Below are 22,568 nucleotides of genomic sequence, written 5' to 3' on the forward strand. Positions count from 1 at the left end.
ACCATTTGTTGGAAAGGATGACTTTTCTCCAATGAATTGCTTTTGCCTCTGTGTCAAAAATCAGTTGACTGTACTTGTGTGAGGTTGTTTCTGCATCTTTATTCTGTTCTGTTGAATTTTGTGCCAATTCTGCCAATACCACAGTCTTGATTACTGTAGCTCTATAATAAATCTTGAAATTGAATAGAATGATTCCTCTCAATTTAAAGTAATTTTTTTTAGCTCTTCAAATTCCTTTCCCTTTCCACACAAATTTCAGCATAATCTTGTCTAATTTACAAAAGTTTTTCTGGGATTTTGATAGGAATTGCAGTGAACTCATATATCAGTTTGGAGAGAATTGGTGTCTTTACTTTGTGAAGTCTTCTACTCTATGACCACAGTGTGTTTCTCTACTTATGCAGTTTTCCGCATACAACCCAGTACTGGTTTTTTGTGTTGTTTTGGAGCGTGGGTAGACCCAAGCATTTGTTAGGCTAAGGGAAGGTGTATTTAGAGTTTTTTCTTAAGAATTTGGGTTTTGTGCAGGTTCAAAAGGGTTATGTACCCTAGAAAAGCCATGTTCTAATCCTGATCCATCTTGTGGAGGCAGCCTTTTCTTTTAATCCCTATTCAGTACCGTAGGTTGGAAAGTTCATTAGATGATCTCCAGGGAGATGCGGCATCCCTAATTGTGAGTATTAACCTTTGATTAGAGGGAGATGTGACCCCTCCCCCCATTCCAGGTGGGTCTTGATTAGTTTACTGGGAATCCTTTAAAAGAGAAACCGTTTTGGAAAAAGCTTCAGAGCCATGAGAACCACGAGAACCCATGCAGTCAAAGACCTTTGGAGGTGAAGAAAGAATATGCCCCTGGGGGAGCGTCATGAAACAAGAAACTTGGAGAGAAAGCTAGCAGACATCACCATGTTTGCCCTGTGCCTTTCTAGTTGTGAGAGAAACCCTGAATGTCATTGGCCTTCTTGAACCAAGGTATCTTTTCCTGGATGCCTTATGATGGACATTTCTATAGCCTTGCTGTAATTTGGGTATTTTCACAGCTTTAGAACTGTAAACTTGCGATTTATTAAATTCCCCCTTTTAAAAGCTGTCCCATTTCTGGTATATCACATTTCAGCTGCTTGCAATCTCAAACAAGCTTATTCTAATATGCTTCAATCTAGGATCTTTGAATTAAATTGAAGTTGTGTCTTAAATGGACCTGATCTCTACCATGTTTTCCTTCATAATGAACTCAGCTTTCCTGGCATCTTTTGGATAAGAGAATACATGAGACTGAAAGTTGGCTCATGTGGCTCGGTCTGAATTAGACAAGCATTTCAGTTCAGGCTTTCACTTCCATTGTGGATCATTTGGAAGTGCAAGAATTCAGGCTTTCTGTGCTAATAATCCTGTGAGAAATTAGGGGAGTCATAGACCCTCACAACTGATAAGACTTGAAAATTACTCATTTTCCCACAATGTTCCTAAATGGAATAGACTGGAAATTACTTTTAAAGAAGAGAGCACAGAGGAGTTGGAGAGAGGCAGGGAAAGAAGAGTGGGAAAGAAAATGAGAATGAATTGAAAATGAGCATGAAGGCTTGAATGTGCTCGTGAGCTTGAGGTGGGGTTAGAATCTTCTAGATCAGTGATGAATAAAGTCTACTTTCTCTTCCTTGTGACAGCCTTTTTATAATTTGAGCATAAATACCATGAGTCCACTTATAAATCTGAATTAAACGTCTATATGTGACATTGACCCTTTTCATTCCTGGCTGCTTTCCTTTGAACTTTCTAGTATGCTCATAACCCTTATAATGAATAGTGGCTGCTTCAGTCGCTTAAGCTGCTAGAATGCTATACACCCGAAATGGGTTGGCTTTTACAATGGGGTTTATTAGTTTACAAGTTTACAGTCATAGGCCATGAAAATGTCCAAATTAAGGCATCAACAAGATGGTACCTGGACTCTGAAGACAGGCTGCTGGCATCCTGGTCCCTGTATCACATGGGAAGCCACATGGCTGACATCTGCTGGTCCTTTGCTTCTGAGTTCCGTTGCTTTCAGCTTCTGATTCCAGTGACTTTCGCTCTAAGCATCTGTGGGTCCTTTCTTAGCATCTTCGGGGCTATTCTCTCTCTGTAAGCTCTCCCTCTGGGTGTTTCTCTCTGAGCAGTTGTGACTTTTTTCTTTTGCCTTTTATTCTCATGAAGGACCCTAGTAAAAAGGATTAAGACTCGCCTTGATTTGGGTGGGTCACATTTCAATGGAGACAACTTAATCAAAAGGTTGTACCTACAATAGGTCTGCACCTACAAGAATGGATTTAGAAACATGTCCTTTTCTGGGGTACATAACAGCTCCAAACTGCCACAGTGGCTAAACGGACGTCCTCCTCCATTAGGTGCCTGGTGGGGGCATATCCCTGAGCATAACTCTAAGTGCAAACCCATCTGAGCCCTGTCTCCTCCTGAATCCTCATCCTCTTCCTTCTCTGCACTGTAAGTCCTCACCCCCTTCCTTCTCTGCACTATCTCCTTCTGAACGGCCCTCACACTTGTCTACATCTTCTAAGCCTTTTCCTCTGGCTCCCCACACTATAAGGCTATGAATTTTTTGATAGTCTCAATCTGCATATCCAAGGCCTCCCTCTCTCTTACCTTGCTTTATTGAAACTCTTCCAAGAGGACAGTGATTCTCTTACTGGATCTTCTTATCCCCAATTAGGGTAAAGATTTTGTGGTTGTTTTGTACGATGGTCATTCACCCTGTGACTTTGCTGTTTAAGGTCACCTTACTACGCTCAGGGTTGTATTTTATGTATTTATGAGTTCTTTAAGGTGAGTGATTTTTCCTCTTCATTTCTCTGAGCATGGGGTCCCTTACTTGTAACATGGGGTGATGGAGCCTACCACATGATGTGGTTGTGAAGTTTAGAAATGACAAATATAAAGTGCTTAGTACTTTATGCCTAGGACATAAGTGTCCATCATTGGTGGCTTGTCCTTGGTATTATTCAATATTAAAATCAGCTGAAAGATTTGAAAGCTAACTTCTGTCATGTCAATTCAAGAAGCTGTGGGAAACAGTATCAAGATAACCACCCTGGGTTCACCACCACTGCACATGCGAGTGATGGCTGAGCCGTTCCTGAGATGGCCCTGTGGGGTCTGGGGCCCTAACAGCTGAGAGGCGAGCATCTGGCAGTGGGGAGGTGGGCTGGACTGGTGTCATGTATGTGCATGAGGGAGGGCTGCAAGGGTGCGGGGCCACTGTCGGACGATAGCTATAACCATCCCTAGAGCTCTGCCAAGGTTCGTGGGACAGCGCTGTCCATGTCACAAGCTGTAGACTGTGCATCTCAGCATTTAGCACACTCATCTCTCTAGGAGGTGGCGGCTAACTCCTTGTCCTAAACCTAGTGCTCTGTGCCATCTTGGTTTCTTCCTGGTATTTCAGCTCAGGCCTCCCTTGACTCTTTGGTAAGGGAAAGCCTTTTACTTGAGAGCATTTCCAGGACTGTCTAGTGTTCTGGAACATTCCAGAGTGATGGAAATGGTCTACATTTATGTTGTCCAGTGTGGTAGTCACTAGCCACAAATGGGGAGTGAGCACTTGAAATGAACTGTTAACTCTATTCCATTTTAATTCAATACATAAATGTAAATGCATGTGAATGTAAATAGCAGCACATGGTGGGCAGGGCCCCTGTGGGACAGTATGGCCTTGGGGCGTTTCCTTTATGGCCTTGTTGACACCACCTGCTTTTCTTCATCGAATGGTGCCTGGGGGCCCTCAGGTATTCGCATGTCCTCAGGTGGGTCCTAACAAAGACCTTCTAGAACTCAGGAGGTGTTGGTGTCTAGTCTGCTGCAGAGGTGCTGTTGAGTCCTTGTCCCTGCCATGGCTGACGTGTAGGTGTTTGTTGTTGTTTCCCTTAGGAAGGGAACCGACAAGGTTGAGGACATTGTCAGTGACAGCTCCTCGGAGAGTGAGGAAGATGAAGAGCCGCCCGATCACCGCCAGGAAGCCAATGCTGACTTGCCATCGGAATATTGGCAAATCCAGAAGCTGGTGAAATACTTAAAGGTGAGGGGCACCTTTTGTGCTGTGTTGGCAACGCTCACTTTAAATCCTTTTTCAACAACCTATATTCTGCTTCTGAACTCTTTCTATGTGTCTTTCAAATAAAGTTAGTGAGATCCTCCCTGTACTTAGGTACACACTTGGGAAGGGCCCCTTACCCTGAAGGTGGTGGGTCCGTGCCCGTGGGGCAGTCAGGCTGTCCTTCTCCATCCTCTCCCCTGACTGGGAGCAGGTGGGGAGGGGCAGGCCAGTTACTGCAGCGGTGCTGTTCTCCCTCCCCTGCTCCTGGATGGTGAGGGGGCGATAGAAATTCCCATCAGTCACAGAGCACTCCAGCAGTACTATTCTACTGTTGATGTGGCTAAGATACCACATTAAAGAATTCAGCCTCCATACTTGGTCCCAGTTAAATGACATTGTCAGCCAACAGATACTGTCCGACTGCGTGTGATGATTTTTGAAAAAGATTCACATGATTATAATAGAGTTTTAGCTTATTTTACAATTAATACAATTAAAATATGAATAAACATAATTTGTTTAGTGGAAACATACACAGTATTTATGTGATGTCAAAGCCCAAGGTATATCCAGATATTTTTGTGACTTTCACCCTTTGATGCTTTGCAGGATGGTGCAGTGGAAAGAACGTGGGTTTTTGAAGTCAGACAAAGTTCTAGGCTGCGTCAGTTGCTAGCAGTGTGGCCCTTGGAAAGTTATTGTTTTGGTCTTTAATGTTCACAACCCATGGAATGAAATTAATAGTCCTGTAAATTATTTTAAGGAGGAGAAACACATTTGAAGCATGTAGCATGGTGTCTGTTCCAGTTTGCTAGCTGCCAAAATGCAATGTATCAGAAACAGAATGGCTTTTTAAAATTTTTTGCATAGGCAGGCAATGGGAACTGAACTGGGGTCTCCAGCACCACAGGCGATAACTCTGCCACTGAGCCACCATCGCCCACCCCAGAATGGTTTTTTAAAAGAGAGGAATTTAATAAGTTGCTAGCTTACAGTTCTAAGGCCGAGAAAAGAGGTGACCTTCACTCAAGAAAGGCCAATGAAGTTCAGGGTTTCTCTCTCAACTGTAAAGGCACATGGTGAACATGGAGATGTCTGCTAGCTTTCTCTCCAGGCTTCTTGTCTCATGAAGCTCTCCCAGGGGTTTATTCCTTCTCCATCTCCAAAGATCTCTAGTAACATGGGTTCTTGGCTCTTGTCATTCTCGTCACCCTGTCATGGCTCTGCTCTTTCAGAATCTCATCATTCTGAGCTTTCTCCAAAATGCTTTTTCTTTTAAAGGATTCCAGTAAACTAATCAAGGCCTACCTGGAATGGGTAGAGTTACATCTCTCTCTATTCAGAAGTTAATACGATTGAGTGAGTCACATCTCCATGGAGATAACCTAATCAAGTTCCAAAGTACAGTATTGAATAGGGATTAAAAGAAATGGTTGTTCCCACAGGATTGATTAGAATTAAAACATAGCTCTTCCAGGCTACATAAATCCTTTCAAACTGGCACAGTGTCCAATACATTGTAGGTGATTAGAAAATATGTATTTGCCCAATTCTAATCCTGTTATGTAAGATGACATAGGAAAACATTTGGCATGACAACCAATACGTAAAATGTTGGATCACTTGAATGAATCGGGGGCAAGGAAGAATGGCTCACCAAAGCCCAGAATAAATTTCATTTCTAATACTGGATAGTAAAGATTGATCATACTTGGGCCATGTGAAGTGCTGATGAAAACATTTTGACTTAACTCAAATTTCCCATTGCTTTGCCATGTCTTTGGTGGAATCAGCCCAGAGTTTGCAGGGGCTTTGTCTATTGCAGTTTCATTATATTGCTGCAACTGGAAGTGACTGAGACCAGCAGTAGAAAATATACTACATATTTAAAGATATTTGTGTAACTCCTGAATTGCCAAAGGATGCCTTTCCTGTGGCAAATCAGCATGTGACCTAAAGACAGCCTTTTGCGAATCAGAGCAAGGTTCTCCCAGGAACAGTATAATCTTGTAGGCATAGTGAGCTGAATTGCCTTGGCTGCGAGAAAAATGTGTTCCCTTTTCTGGATATGGTCTTGACTGGAATTCCCAGCATATCTTAGAAACATTGATAAGTTTTTCTGAATCCAAAATCCCAAGAAAAATAGTCGAAAATGGGAAAGAGGATTATAATTCTCCTTTGAAAACTGAAGCTTAATAATCAGCATAGAGACATCACTGGTTCAAAGGAATCTGCTGATGTTGTGGAAATGAGAACAGGAAGTGCGAGCCAGGGACAGAGGTGCAAGGTGGATGGACTTGCAGGAACCAGGACAGGAGCAAGGAGGAGAAAATGACCGGGACCCATCAGCCGGCCTTGTGCGTGGTCGTTGCCATGTGACAAGTGTGTGTTGCAGTTTGATTGACTGATAAAAATGAATTATTCTTGCAAAAAGAAACATTAAATAAGTTTACGTACACGGTATACTTTATACAGATCCCACGAGTGGAGTTCCAAGAAATAACACATTTTGAAAGGAAAATGAGTCCTTAACTTTGTCATTTTGACCTGTGTCATCTTGTGCAGTCTGTTAAGAGATCCGAATGTTATTTGGATGCTACCCAGTAATGTTTGCCGGCATTTTCCAGTGCTTGTATGTTCACTATAAATTACAATTTGTTCTTTGTAAGCACTCTAGAAGAAAAAGTAAGCAAAGAGAAGAAGTGGATACATTTTGTGGAAAAATTCAACATGAAACCAGAAACTGACCAACAATTAGAATTAGCAAACATGATATCAATTCAATAGCCAAGCCAAAATCAGGCAAGCAGATAAAAGTGTTTTCATGTTATAAAAGGAAATGCATTTATATGAAGCAGACGCAAATGCCCAATTTGGTGATGCTTTTGGAAACCTCAATTACTTGACTGTCAATGCAAAATGAAAGAAAATGTTTTAACATCTGGAATATTTGTCATGAAACAAAGCTCAAAACTACTGAATAGAACACTCACTTAATGCTTTGAATGTTTGAAACTTTCATTTTAAGACTATCTTATAAATATTAAATATTAAATATTTTATACCATCTTTAAATTTTTTAAATGTATTTTATTTGGCAATTATTTTGTGTTCATGGTCTCCTATTTTAATGTTTCCTGTTACCAATGTCTATATGAAGAAGAGACCATTTTTACATGTTCTTACAACATATAATTTTGTCACAACATATTGGTTCATAATAAACAACCCTGCATTTATTATATAGTTTTTCTTTTTCTAGAAAACCATTAAAATGTTTAGCACAACTCTATCACAGAAAATGATTCATTGCTTATCATTAATTTAAAAAACACATTTTAAAAAGGGTATTAGGAAAAATGCAGAATAACTAATGATTTGGAGAATGCCTGAGAATTCATGGGAATTCTGAGTTTTTCGTCTTGAATTCTGAAGATTAGGATCTACTTGGCATTTGGAGCCCAGGCTGGTTTCAGGGCTCAGCCCCCACCCATGGCACACTGCACAAGGCAACCCAGGGCCGCTGTGCACGGGTGAGTGTCCAGACTTGGAACATTCCAGAGACCTGCCCGACGGGGCCTCTGCCCCTTGACTGAGCCGCAGGGCTGCGTGGGATTCCCTTTCCTTCAGTCTTCAAACGCACATCACTTAGGGTGGAGAGATGGCCACAGAGAACTTTTGCCACCCACCCTGTCTCAGTGGTGAGCGGCTTCAGCCAAACAGAAGCTTGAGGTCCTGGACATGGCCTTTTGGAAGAAGAACTGGGGACTGTTGATGCTCATCCAAGATTCCTGGTCCGTAATCTCTATTTCAGTAGTAAAAGGAAACAGAGTCAAGGGGGCCAGAACTAAAATGGGCCACGAGGCAGAATAATGGAGGAATCAGAAGCATGGGTCTTTGATGTCAGGCTGGGCTGGAATTGGGCCACCTATTAGCTCAGTGGCCTTGGGTGGGTTGACCAACCTCTCTATGTTTCAGTTTCCTCATTGGTCAAGGTGGGAAAATAAAAAAGTTCTCATGTTTTAGGATTATTATGAATCGTAAAAAATATAGCACATGTAAAGTGCCTAGCAGAAAGTACTCAGTAATGGTTAGTAATAATCATTTTTATCATGTGTTACTGTCATATGGAGTCATATTGACTTGCTCTGCTTTTGCTTTGAGCTTTTGAACAACCGACCAACAGAGGGAAATGCAGTGAGTTCAAAGTCACCACCGTCCTAAGATAGAAATAACCCAGTTGCCAATGAGTGTAACTGATCCTGGTGCTAAGAGCAGAAAGAATTTTCTCCCTTTGCGCTTATGGGGGCAGAGACTGTGTGAGGTAATGAAAGATCCTCCCAGAGAACACAGCAAAGAAAGTTTCTCCTAATAGTCTAATTAGCGAGGCACTGTCTTGAGTTTTTCAGCTATTTAGGGTAAATCCATATACTATTAGACCAAAAGAGATGCACTGTTTCTGTTCCAGAATAGCTAAGGAAAATGTTTATTGATGAGGTGCTACTTAAGCTTGCAGAAGTTATTCATCAATAAATCATGTGCAAATGTGATACTTTTGGCCAGACAGTAAATTTCTTGGAATTCTTGTAGTTCCCATAGGTTAGTATTCTTAACACAGCCAATAAAAGAAAAGGTACATCTACAAACGACTTCAAGGTTTTTGACACAGATAAATGTTTTCTATGGAGACACGCAAGGATGCTAAAAGCCCGTGAAATGCAAAATTGAACATTGGTAGGTCAGCTAAAAATAAATGCAACTGACGGTTTCATTTACGAAATTATGCCTTCAACGTGCACTTAAACTAGTAGAGAAATGCTAATGCGCATCTGACTTTCTACTTACCATTTCCCAAGTAGTGCAATGTCTATGGTTGTTGAAAAAAAAATTGATGAGCTCATTAATACCCAAACAGCCAATCAGTGATAGCTTAATATTTATCCAGAACCATGAGCTCAGATCTTGGCGCCTAAGTAAAGGGAGTTTACAGTTAATTATTTGGCTTTGACATATGCTCACTTCAACGTGTAAGTTTTATATATTCTTTTAATCTGCCTTTTTAGGGACAATTTAATTTTCTTAATTAGTGACTACACTGCAGTTTTTACCTGCCAACCTTCCAACTACTTTTTTTCCTAGCTGACGGCTTGGCATCCTAATTCCAAATGAAGCAGTAAAGCCTCTCTCAGCTGTTTTATTGATAAGTACTTAAAGTTTGCCTTCTGCTGTGCTTATGTTTCAGGTCATCTGTCTCACCAGCCCCTGCCTGAGTAGAGAAACCACATTTAATTGACATCGCTGTCTTCCGGGGTATCTTGCTCATGAACCCGGCCTTCCCCCCACTGCCCATCCATCTGGTGTGAGGGGAGAGGTGGACATTCCCTCCTTCCTTCTGTCACTCTCAGCTCCGCAGGAGCCCTTTTGCACCCTCTGAGCCTCAGTTATCCTTCCCACACCGATGTCCATCATCACCTCCTCTTGCTCCCCTCTTTCCTCCTTTTCCTGCTCCCTTTCTCTTGGTAGATAGAATATTGTGTGGCTGCACTTGCTGCTTTTGTATGGATATTCTTTTTTCCCCATGGCCAGGCCTGCTTTAAAATCTTACAATTAAAATGCTTTACTTTTGATCCTTTCCAGTGGTTTGGAGGAGATGGTTTATTCATTTGCATGCCACACACTGATTCCGTGAGTCTCTCGAAAAATACAGTAACGTTTTATCCATTTCTGAATAAGGTATGTGGAGGACTCTTTTGTGGAATAGTAGTAGAGCTGTAGGGTTTTATTTTTTCTTTTGAAATGTGGACTGTTTAGTCACAAGTCTTATAATAAATTAATATATACAGGGACACATAAGTAAAGCCAGATAAAGTGTTGATAGGTCATAATCATTGCTAGATGTGCAGTTCATACACATTTGTTTAAGTGTCCTTAAATGCAAAGAATAAAGTTCTGGACCCAATGTTGAAATCCATCTTTATGTGGATTGGAGGTAGATTGGTTATAGAATTTAATACTGTAGAACCAGTAAGTCTGAGAGAAAAGTCCTGGAGACTAAGGGGGAAGCCAAGAATGTGGGGGGTTGGCTCTTAGACAGTTTGGTGGGATCCCAGGTGCTGGGTCAGCACCAAGCTTTGGCTCCCCTGTCAGCGTTTCCCTGGGGCTGCCACTGAGGATGTGGGCTCTGCCCATCCTGGTCCCTGCCCCAGGCTCAGCAAGGATGCTGGCACTCATAGCAGGGTGGGTGGCGGCGGCACGTGAGGAAGTGCTGACATAACCCAAGGGGTGTGAGATGCTGGCGATACAGTGTGCCATGGCCTCACCCCACCGTTTTATGCTGCAGGTGCAGAGAAGTTAGGTAATTGCTCATGTGGACTTGGGTGTAGTTGGAGGCAGATGGGCTCCAGAGCTCCCCTGCTGCACCGTTCACCTGTGAGGGCCACCAAGGCATGGCCTGGGCCAGGAAAGTCACAAAGGCAAGTTCAGACTGCAGCCCCAAAGGGCAGCGGGCAGGCCGCGCCTATGTCATGGACTCTGACCCGTGTCTCTACCTGATGTGCACCTGCCCTCTCTTTCCATGCATTCGGGACTTGAGCTAGGTCCAGGTGAAGGCTGCTGCCCCAGCTCCTCCTAAATGGACTTTCCTGAATAGAGGGACCACGATTGACATAAAGACCCCCATGGATGTGGGCAAAGCGCAGGAGTTTTCTTTAATGCAGTTAAAGGGCACAGCTGCCTCTTTCCAGACAAAGCAGGAGACACAAGGCCATCTCCTGAGTGGAGAAGAGCTCCTCCAACTCTGACCTTTCCCAAGGGGCCCCCCTTGTCTAGAAGGTCATTGGTGAAGTTGAGCCGCCCCTGAGGCCCTTCCAGAGGCCCGGCCATTCTCCTGGGACCTTAAGCTGCCTCGACCGCCTGCTTGCTGCTGAGCATTGGGGACAGACCCAGCATATTGCTGGGTACTTGCTGCAAAATCGGCGGCGTGGGGGGTCCATTCCCACGGCCGTTTCCCCAGGTGCCCTTCCTCCCTGCGGGAAGCCTGTTTCTACATCTGGATTTTGATCAGCATCCAGCTCCAGGAGCAGGAGCCCAGCAGCAGGTGGGATGCAAAATGAATCCGGGTAGGAAGAAGCACGAGCAGGTGGGTGGCAGGGGATGGCGTGGACAGAGGGGACGTGTTGGGGTCTTGGCACGGGGTGTTCTTGGAGGCTGCGAAGGAGTGAGCAAGAAGGGAGGCCAGTGTGTGGGGAGTGTTTGGTTTGGGCAGATCACGTTTCGAGAGAGAGTGAAATACCCAAGTAGAAAAGCCCATGCAAGTGCTGGAAATAAAGGACTGGCTGCTCAGATTCTTCACTGGAAATGAGATGCCGCTTAGGGAGCCAAGAGAAAGAACGGGCCCCAGGGGAGCACGTGGAGACCTGCCTTCATCTTTTCATTCATCATGCAGTGTCACTTTTTCACAGCTCATCAGAGAGAACCTGCCTCTCCCTTGAGCTGGTTCGCTAAGGCAATATTAGTCCATCAAAATCCCTGTGTTAACAGTGCTTCTTTAAAGATCAGCTTTCCAGTTTATCAACAAATTGCTTCTTTAACCTTTTTCTTTTTCTTTAAATCTTGGAGAAAGTAATTTTATGCATCTATCTGGTAGACTTAAATAAACAGTAATTAAAAGAAGATAAATGATCAGGCAAGTTTGATGCTAAAGAGAAAAGGGTCTGTTTTTAAAGCAAGTTTCCTCCCCGCTGAAAGCGCCTCTGATGCTTTTGGCTCCGCTGCAGCTATGAGGAACCAGCTGCTCAAAGTCTGTAGGAATGGTGGGCTTCTTAGTGTAAATTCACAAATGTGGCATTACCCTTGAGGGATGTATCTGGAAAACCAGGTATGTGCAAGGGGGGCGTGGGATTAAGCTCTGAGGGGAGGAGGTGGGGGCTCAGCAGAGGAAGAGGCTGCGAAGGTGGCTGGGTGGCGGGCAACATGCAGCTCATGTGCTCCCATGGGTGCTCAACCCCTCCCAGATGTGTTGGGGTGGCAGCTGCCTTGTTTTCCCTATATGAGCAAATTCATAAAATATTCGTGTTTATTTCCCCTTTCCCATGAGCCAGAGAGCTCTGCTCTGCTGATGGTGCTTCTGCTCCCTCATCTATCCTACAAATGCAGAATTTTCAGGGCATGGCAGGTGAAGGCTCTGGGTGGTCCCTCCGGGGAGCAGTGACCAGTTCTTCCAAGTGACAGCCACAAGGCAGCCACCCTGGAAACACCCACACGGTGAGCTGCACGGCCCCTCTGGGCCTGGGTTTCCTCTCGGGAGGAGACTCCGTGGCAGAGGCATTCCAGCCCCCTTCGTGGGGACTCGGTTCCTTCACAGCCATGCACAACTGCTTAAAAAAAAAAAAAAGGGACCATAAATCCTAAATTGGTCAAAGGGCTCTTCTAAGTGGGAATTGGACGGTATGTGTGATTTTTCATTGAGGGGATTTGATGCCCTTTACAATCAATTACAGTTAATTAAATTCCTTTCCCATGACTCCGGTTTTGGGGATGGAGTGGTGGGTGGCGTTATCCTCGTTTCATTGGTGGAAAAGCTGAGAAATCCCTCGTCCCAGGCCACACAGGTGGTGGCTGCCAGCCCCGGGCGGCGCCCAGGCTCGCATCTCTATTTGCCTGGTTTTTTCGGTCCCACCGAGCAGGAATTCGGCACCCACGAGCCAGCAAGCATTGCTGTTGACCCATCGTGCCTCCTCTGTGGTCTGGTTTTCTTCATTTGAGAAAAGGCCTAATTAAACAGGGAGCACATCTTACAGGACTCAGTGTTCGTTTTGGGAAGGCAGTATTAGGGTGCGCTCTTTTGCTTAAAGAGATGTAGGAGAATGTGATGATATGGTGTTTTTCTTGGTAAAAAGAATCTTTCAAAAAATGGAAAACGCTGTTCACTGCTTAGGCACCCAAATAAAATTCACTGTCGTTATATCGATGTGGATGATTTAAAAAAAAAAAACTCGTGGAAAAAAAGAGAAGGACCTTGGCCTTAAAAAAAAAAAAGCTCACCTGTTAGAAATCATGAGATGTCTGAATTCCACCGTCTTGCAAAATTGCCACTCTGCAGCGCTTGCATTTGTTTTCTTAAATGATGGAGGATAAGAAGTGAACACGTTTTAATTATTTGCATTACTTGACATGTGTGTTACTTGTATGTTTACATTGCCTACACACAAAAAATTAGGCCCCTTTTATCTTTGTTACAAAGTAGACTCGTTCATGCACATTGTTTCTGAGACTCAATTAACTGAAGTATTATATAAAATACCATTTTTCTATGGGTGTATGATTTGGGGTTCTTTTTCCTCAGCTAAAAATTATTTACATAATTATTTGGAATTTAATTTATTAAATTCCTATTATAAAAAAGGGCCATTTGAAATCACGTGTCTATTTTGCCTGAAAATAGGTGCACACAACAAATCATGATATGGGATTCAATGACTTGACATTTTTAAATTTTAGAAATTTAAAATACTGTAATTCACCGTACACAGAAAAATTCAACCGTGGAGCTACCTTCAAGTTGCTTCTATTTAACACCTTTCCAGAGCTCAGATGGACAATCTGTGTTCTAGATTGTTTGAGGATGAGGTGGTACTCTCATCTGCCCATATACTTCAAGATCTGTTTCCAGATTGTCAGACCAAGAAGAAGCTGCAAACTGCAATTTCATCGTATATGGTTCCTCAGTGTGTGGGTTGGCTTTTCTCGACTCTGATGGCATTGGCTTATGCTGAAAGACACATTACCAGAAACAGCCCTGTAAACAGCTGTGACCATGCTTGCCGACAGGATGCCTTCCATTAGAGTATTGAGTGATCCTCTCTAGTCTTGTTTTCCAGAATAGCTGTGTTTCCTTCTCTGGTCCCCAAGCACACACTGCTCTTCTTTGCCTTGACTGCTAGGAAGCCCGAAAGGAGACCTGTGGCCCACCCAGCAGGCATGTAGGGCTTCATGGCCTCTGTTAGGTGTGCCAGGCTCCCTTGGGTGCCATTTTATTTTCCTAGCCCAGTTTTGTCTTTGTCTGTTTTTCTCATTGTTTTGATTTTAGCCTCTCATGTACACTTATTAATAGGTCATTTTGAATCTTTTCTGGAACAAGATTATGGCTGAAGTAACTGCAGTCATAATTTTTACTTATAGCTTCCATTAATAAATTAGTAAACTAGCCCAAGAAATGTACTAACTTTGTTATTACATTTGTTATTACAAATGGGCTTTGTTATTAGTGGTATGTAGAATGAAACTAATTTGAAAATCAATTTGACCCACCAATTATCCCCATTTTTAGTAGAAAATATCTAGAGGACATATAAAATACTCAGTTAAAATGTATTGAGAAGGCAAGGCATTTCCCTTTGAGGATAGCTGAAATAATGTAGATTTTAGCAGTGTTGATTTTGAAAAGGGAAGTGATAAAAAGCTAGGAAATAACAAATCCACAGGGCCAACAAAATAATGCAATGTAAAATATTTGATGAATGCTATCAGTCAACTGATTTTGGAACAACTTTATAGGTTTGTAGCTTTTTGAAGAATGACTTCTGAGATCAGTTGACCTTTGATGAGGTTGTAAGAGTTGAGTGGAAATATTCTTCCTAGGGCTTCATCCAAATTACTGGTGATGTTACTATACCACTATTATTTCTGGGGAAGAAAGGAGAGGGAAAATTAGAAACCAAGGAAATTGTATTTATTAATTTTTAAAAAGTAGGCTCAAAAGAGAGTAAGAAGATTATATGACATAAAGGAATCAATGAACATAAAATTTAAAACAAAATAATCTGTTTTTGTGATGAAAATAATTTATCCCCATTAAAGAAAAGTAGAAAAGTACAGAAAAATTGCAGAAATAAAAGTGCTAAGAGTTCTACCAATAATAATAATGGGTGACACATAGGTATGTGTGTGTGTGTATATATATATATATATATATATATATATATATATATATATATATATATATTGCATTATTTAAGTGTATTTACAAAACTTGTGATAATGCAGTACATGCAATGTTGTACCTTATTTTTCTTTTTAATTACCATTATGATAGGCATTGGAAATAATTACAAATGGAATAATGGTGATCAGACCGTAAGAGCTATTTAATCTACAGAAGATGGATTAGATTAACTCCTTAGCGAAAGTAGGTGTGAATTTTAATTTCTGAAAAGAATTTAGTCCTTTTGTAGCAGGAAGAATGACTTCTCCTATTAACTATAACTCTATATGTGACTCTCGGGGGAGCCAGGGCTGGTGGTCCTTCATGATCCTTTCAGAGACACAGAGCTGAGGGCCAGATAGTGGCGGGACAAAGCGACAAGGAAGCTTCTCCTCTCTGACTGGGAATCTGCATTTACACAAGGAAAATGTTATTATTTTAAGCTTTAAACATTCCTTGCTGTAGGGCAGAGATAAATAGGTAAGAAAGGAGGAGAAGCTGAGTAAAGAAAATTAGATGATTATGATAATGCTATTCCACCCGCTCATAGCTGCTTACTCAGTGTATTCCCCTGGGGATCTATATTCTCTATTCTGACTCCAAGTTTGCATATTCTAATCATTTCATGTCATTGAAATCAGACAATATTTGTCCTTTTGTGTCTGGCTTATTTCCCTAATAGCTAGTGATGGTGAACATCCTTTCATGTACTTTTTAGCCATTTGTATTTCCTCTTTGAAGAAATGTCTATTCAAGTCATTTGCCCATTTTTAAATTAAATTGTTTGTCTTTTTGTTGTTGAGTTGAAGAATTTCTTCATATATTCTGATATTATACCATTATCAGATATGTGATTTCAAATATTTTCTCCTATTTTGTACGTTTTCATTTTACTTTCATGATAAAGTCCTCTGATACACAAAAGTTTGAGTAGGATTGTTATTAATTCTCAGAATGCTTTGTAAAATTTTCCTGTTAAACATATCTGCCTTAGTCATTTGTGTCTTCTCTTTCTCTCCATCAGTCTAGCTAAAGATTTGTCAATTCTATTGATTTTATTGAACTTTCCATAGATCCTAATTTGGGTTTCGTTGATTCTCTCTATTACGTTTTGTCTCTATTTCACTTCTCTCCACTCTAATCATTATTTCCTTTCTTCTGCTCACTTTGGGTTTAGTTTGCTCATCTTTTACTAGTTCTTCCAGTTTTGAGATTAAGGTTCTGACCTGAACTCTATCTTCTGTTTTCTTAATGTAAGCATTTAGAGCTATAAATTTCTCTCTCAGCACTGCCTTTGCCATATCCCACAAGTTTTGTTATGGTGTGTTTTAGTTTTTATTTGCTTCAAAATTTATCCTGCTTTCTCTTGTGATTTCCTCTTTGACACCTTGTTGTTTCAGAAATCGGTGTTTAATTTCCACATATTTGTGAATCTTCCATTTCTCTGTTGTTTATTTCTAGCTTCATTCCATTGTGGTCGGAGAAGATACATTATATGCTCTCATTATTTTAAAGTTTATTGTGATGACCTAAGTTATGGTCTGTCCAGAGAATGACGTGTGTGCTCTTGTGAAGAATGTGTGTTCTGTTGTTGCATGGTGAAGTATTCTACATATGTCTGTTGGTTTATAGTATTCTTCAAGTCTTATATTTCCTTACTGATCTTCTATCTAAATGTTCTATCCATTATTGAAAAGGCTATATTAAAATCTTCTACTGTTAATGTACAGCCATTAACTTCTCCCTTTAAATATGTCAGTATTTATTTAGGGATTTTGCTAAGTGCATATATAACTATAATTGTTGTGTCTTCTTGTTGAATTGACCACTTTATCAGTATAAAATGGCAACTTTTGTCCCTTATAACAGCGTTTGACTTAGTCTGTTTTATCTGATAATAGCATAGCTACTCAAGCTCTTTTCGTTTCTACTTGCATGGTATATATTTTTCCCATCATTTAACTTTCAACTTACTTGTGTCTTTGAATTTAAGGTGAGTTTCTTATAGACAGTGTATAGTTGGGCCATGCTTTTTTGGGGGGTCACGCTTTTTTTATCCATTCTGCCAATCTGTATTTTGACTGAAGAGTTTAATCCATTTGCATTGAAAGTAACTTGATAAGGCAGGATTTTCTTCTGCTATTTTTCTATTTAGTCTTTTAACTCATACCTTTTTTAACCATCAATTCTTCTGTTAATGCCTACTTTCATATTTATTTACTTTTTTTGTATTATATTATACCATATTGAGTTCTCATTTCTATCTGGATATATTTTTCATGCAATTTCCATGTGGTTACTGTGGGGTTAAAATTTAACATCCTAAATATATAACAATCATATTTGATTTGATATCACCTTTACTTCAGTAACATGCATACAGTGTTCCTATACCCTTCCATCCTCTCACCTTTTTTGTGATTGTTACAAATTACATCTTTGTACATTGTATGTCCAAAACTATAGATTTATTATTACCTTTGTTTTTGTATGCTGTATGGGAGTCATATTTCATTCTTTTTCCATGTGAGTATCCCCTTATTTCAGCATCGACTGTTGAGTTTTCGTTTGTCTGTTTTTTTGTTTGTTTGCTTCCTTGATTGTTTATTTGGGAAGTGCATGGGCCAGGAATTGAACCGATATCTCCCACATGGCAGGTGAGAATTCCACCACTGAACTACCCTCGTACCCCGTTATTACATTTTATGCATTCGAATTTTAGTGCCTGTAGTTAGAGACCAAATAATACAAACAGTCATACAAGACCAAAAAATACAACACAGTCATATGAGTGCCTTTGCCAGAGAACTTTATTTCTTTATTCTGCGTTGATCCATGGCTGGTGTCCTTCCCTTTCTGTCTGCGGAGCTCCCTTTAGCATTGCTTGTAGGGAAGATCTAGTGGTGATTGAACTCCCTTGCCTTTTTTTAAATTTGGGAATACCTTCATCTATCCCCCATTTTTGAAAGAAAGTCTTGCCCAATATAAAATCCGTGATTGGCAATTGTTCTTTTCCACTGCCTTCTTTGCTCCATGGTTTCTGAAGAGAAATCAGCACTTAATCTAACTGGGATTCCTTTGTACTTAACATGTCGCTTTCTTCTTATAGTTTTCAGAACTCTCTCCTGTTCTGTGCATTTGAAAGTTTGATGAGAATGTGATGGAACATATTTCTCTTTGATTTTATCCTCTTTGGTGTTCTCTGAGCTTCTTGGATTTGCAGATTCATATCTTTTGCTAAGTTTGAGAAATTTTCTGTCATTATTTCTTTGAATATTCCTATTTCCCCTTTCTCTCTTTCTTCTCCTTCTAGGACACCCCTCTCCGCCCCCAGCATATATTGATGTAGCTGATTTTTTATTTTTATTTTTATTTTCTTCCTTTGCATGGACCATTATTTCCCATTTCTTTGTCTTGTAATCTTTTAATATTATAATTGTTAACTTTTGGATTTATTCCCTGAAATATCTGTTTCTTGAGTTTGTAAGAATTGGTTCAATTTTTGCAGACATATTTGGTGATAAGACAGAGATTTTCTTGAGTATTTGAAGCTAACAAGACCAAGAAAATCTAAGGAAAAACAACATTTGCCATCTTTGCACATTGACTTTGCTTTGGCTAGTCCTCTCCGTCAGAGTTCAACTCTGCTGTCAGGAAGGACAGCCCAACATGAATGCAAAGTGCAGGGCCCTTCCTGTCTTTTCCAGGCCAGAGTCTTGTCCTGAGCTTGTACTTGCTCCTCTGTTTGCAGGGATTTGAATACACCCTCTGTTTCCCCTGAGTCAGATTTCCCTCTCCCACAGGTCGTTTCCCTCTCCCAGGTGCTCTACTCTAGGATTTAGGAGGGTAAGCCTTTGCCCTTGGCCAGCCTTTGCCCCTGGCCAGCTACCTCAATTGTTTCTTACATTACTTTCATTTCCTCAATCGACTTTGCCTGGAGGGCAAATTTTGGAAGGGGATGGCAGCCAGAGAGGAGTTTCCCAAGTCGGTCTTTGCCCTTCAAAGGGAGCACCAGCAAGGCCCCAAACTGCCCTTGGTGGGGGCCCGCTTGGTGGGAGGGGGGGCATGGGAAGGGCCAGGAAGGGCGCCAGAAGCTTCTTCCACAGATCCCCAAAGTTCTACTTCCTTGATTGGACCCCTGCCTAATTACTTCACTCCTTCAACTGAGGAAGCATCCTGTCCTTAAGTCTCCTCAGCTGCCTTTATCTGGAGCAGGTGGGACCCGTGGCTGCCCTCCTAGCTGGGCCCACCGTGATCTGAAGATGCTAATCAAAAGCTGTGATCACAATTGGCCTCCACCCCCAACATACACACATTTGAGGACCTGGACTTATGTCTTTTTTGGGCGCCAGCAAACTATATCAGGGGCCAGGCTCTGCTGTCTGCCACCAAAGTGGGGGATGGCCACCAGGAACCCCTGCGTGGAGAGCAGTTGACTAGTATTTGTCATATTTTACCAGCCTCTGCCTCCTATTTGTCCCTGGATGCTGAACTAGTTAATTCCCACAGTTCCTGGAGGGCGAGATTTCTGGAGCTTTCTACTCTGCCATCTGCCCACTGTTCTGTCCATGCTGGGTTTTTTTTGGGTGGGGAGATGGGGGGGGGTAGGTGGTGGTGATGGTGCATGGGTCAGAATCAAACCTAGGTCTCCGGCACGGCAGGTGAGCATTCTACCACTGAACCACCCTTGCGCCCATGCCGTTTTAACTAGTAAAGCTTTGATGTGTTTTTATATCTGATCGGCCAGATATTTTTCTTAAACATTTTTGAACCAATTTTTGCATATTTTCCCTTTTAGGTCATCTTTAGAATGAGTTGAGAATCAAGTTAAACAAACAACCTGATTCTGGTTGGTTTACATAAATTTATAAGTTACTTTGAGATGAATTACAATTTTTGTGTATGTGTATGCTGTATGGTGGGGTCATATTTCATTATTTTCCATGTGAATATCCTGTTATTGCAGCACCATTTGTTGAAGTTTTGTTTGTTTGTTTTGCTTGTTTGTTTTTTTGAGAAGTGCATGAACTGGGAATCGAACCTGGGTCTCCCACATGGCAGGCGAGAATTCTACCACTGAACTATTTTTAATAACATTGAGTCATCCTGCTCAGGAACATAGTATGGTGATCCCCTTCTTTGGTGTTTCATGTATTTACTAAAAGTTTTTTTTCATGTATCTCCAACATAGTTTTTGTGAACTTACTCATAGATATTTTTTGCTGCTATTGTTATTTTGCTATTGCTGTGCATGAGAACTTTTTTTGTTAATTATACATTTTGAGTTTTTAATCTTTGTACATGGAGTGTTACTCATTTTTGAATGTTCCCCTGGTATCCAGCCACTTTAGTGGACTATTTGGATTAATTATCATAATTATTCAGCTCATTCTTCTGGATGTTTTTAGGAAGACAATTATATATCTGCTATAAAGAGTGAGCTTTTCCCCCCACATTGCAATGGCAAGGACCATCCAGTAAATTGTCAACATTCATGGCTATTTAAAAAGAATGTGTAGGGTGCACGGTGGTTCAGTGGTAGAATTCTCACCTGCCATCAGGGAGACCTGGGTGCAGTTCCCGGCCCGTGCACCTGAAGAAAGAGTGTGTTGTCCCTGTGAGAATCATTGTGCCAGTTTTCACCCATTCCTGCTAAAAACTTAGCAAGCCTGTAATATGTCAATCTGTGTCTAAGTTCTTTAACAGTATTAATATTATTTGTATCTTTTGGAAACAGGATTTTCCCTTTTTCCTTGGAGTTCTCTTGAGTCACAACTCTTGAGTCTTAGGTTTACGAGTGCTTGAATCGCCAGGATAAAGTAGGCTTGCAAATAAACAGAAGGCAAAGCAATATATTTTACTGCCTTGACTCGCATGGTTCTATGCTGTCCAGTTTGAGCACTCTTCTTTTACCATTTCTGATCCTGGAAGAAGAACATCCCTTGGCCAGCCTCAGAGCTGGGTCCAGGCCCTCTGCCAGCGCCGATGAACAGTCTTTGGAGGGAGTTCATTTCCTTGCCCTGAGTGATGTGTTTGGAGGAAAAAGTGCCAGGAACAATGCAGCTGGGATGTCTGTGCCAAGCCCTGAGGCCTCACCTGCTCTCACCCGCAGCTTCGTGATGCGGATGGTGGGAAACAGCAGGAGCGGGCTTCAGAGACCAGTGGGGTCCCTGCCTTTCTGCTCGTCTCCATGCTGACGTGGGACTTCGACCATAAGTTCTGGCATGTGTTGCCCACCAGGGTTTCGTCTACTAGCTGACAGTGTCCTTTTCTGAACCAAGTTCATCACAACCATTCATTTCAAAAGTCCCTTTTGTCACATGATGTGTCCCCTGGGCCTCCTGATCCAAGTCATTGCCATCCACCCCTGGGGATCCTCAGGTCCTTTGACTGGTCTCCACATCGACATGCTTGTTTCCCTCTTCCCAGCCCCTTCCAGGGGACTCCGTGGCCAGAGTGATCTTTTAAAAATGTCGGCAGCTCATGTTAGCCTTTCCCTTCTTTCCCTGAACATCCAACCTTCAACACTTCCTCTCCTTCAACATTTGCTCTCCATCTGGAAGTAGAGATTAAAATTCTTAGCCTGGCCTGGGGGACCTGGGTGGCTCTGTGGGGGGCCCAGACCTTCAGCTCCCTTCAAACCACTCTCTCTCTCTCTCTCTCTCTGCTTCAGCCACGCCGGCCGCCATAATTCTCCAGCAGGCCACGTGCCATTGCATGGAGGGCTTTTACAGACTGTGTCCTCTGCTGGGTATGCATTTCATCACTCTCCCCTCCTCTTCCACTAGGGAGAGTTCTCCCTCCTCGTCCAGCTCTCAGCTCAGACATGATTTGCTCAGATTCGGTGAAAGTCTCTGTTGTGCACATGCCTCTCCCTGTAGCACTTCTCAGACTTAAGTATTTTCATTTGTTCGTGCGGGTGTTAAAAAATTTCAGAACCAGTCTCCTCTGCTGAACTGTAAGCTCCATGAAGGCAGGGACCCCATCTGTTCTCACTTATGAGAGGTCTCTGGTGCTTAGGATAGGGCTTGGCAAGTAGAAGGTATGCAGTGCTTTATTGCATAAAAGAGTACACAAGTGATTTTCAGTGGCTCGCTCCCTGGTTTACCCCTGAATACATTCTTCATCTTAGCTTTCTTAGATGTTTGTTTCTTCTCTGTTGACAATAAGAGAGCTCTTACTTTCTGCACTAGACAGGGTGATACTTCTTGATTTCAAAGAATTTCTTTAAAAGAAAAACATTGTTTAGGAAAATGTTCTCGATTCATCTTCTCTTTTGTGCACAAGGAAGTATGCACCCTAGAAAAGCCATGTTTTAATCAAAATTCCATTTCATAAAGGTAGAATAATCCCTATTCAGTACTGTATGTTTGAAACTGTAATCAGATCATCTCCCTGGATGATATGATTTAGTCAAGAGTGGTTGGTTGGTAAGTTGGATTAGGTGACGACATGCCTCCACCCATTTGGGTGGGTCTTGATTGGTTTATTGGAGTC

General features: G+C 41.8%; 2 protein-coding genes across 11 annotated transcripts in view; one reads left to right on the plus strand and one right to left on the minus strand.

Annotated features, from left to right (window-relative positions):
- ANKRD26 (ankyrin repeat domain containing 26) overlaps positions 1-22,568 on the minus strand; it is a 1,272,391-nt gene that overhangs the window by 487,043 nt on the left and 762,780 nt on the right. The gene's annotated exons all lie outside the window — the stretch shown is intronic.
- Positions 1-22,568, plus strand: part of ODAD2 (outer dynein arm docking complex subunit 2) — a 199,718-nt gene that overhangs the window by 44,939 nt on the left and 132,211 nt on the right. For all 10 annotated transcript variants that reach the window (XM_077153009.1, XM_077152981.1, XM_077152985.1 and 7 more), the window contains one exon: positions 3,925-4,072. In XM_077153009.1, coding sequence (XP_077009124.1) covers positions 3,925-4,072 — 148 coding nt within the window. The remainder of the gene's footprint in view (positions 1-3,924; positions 4,073-22,568) is intronic.

This window comes from Tamandua tetradactyla, chromosome 1 (assembly GCF_023851605.1).
Source record: "Tamandua tetradactyla isolate mTamTet1 chromosome 1, mTamTet1.pri, whole genome shotgun sequence".
Taxonomy (NCBI): Eukaryota; Metazoa; Chordata; class Mammalia; order Pilosa; family Myrmecophagidae; genus Tamandua; species Tamandua tetradactyla.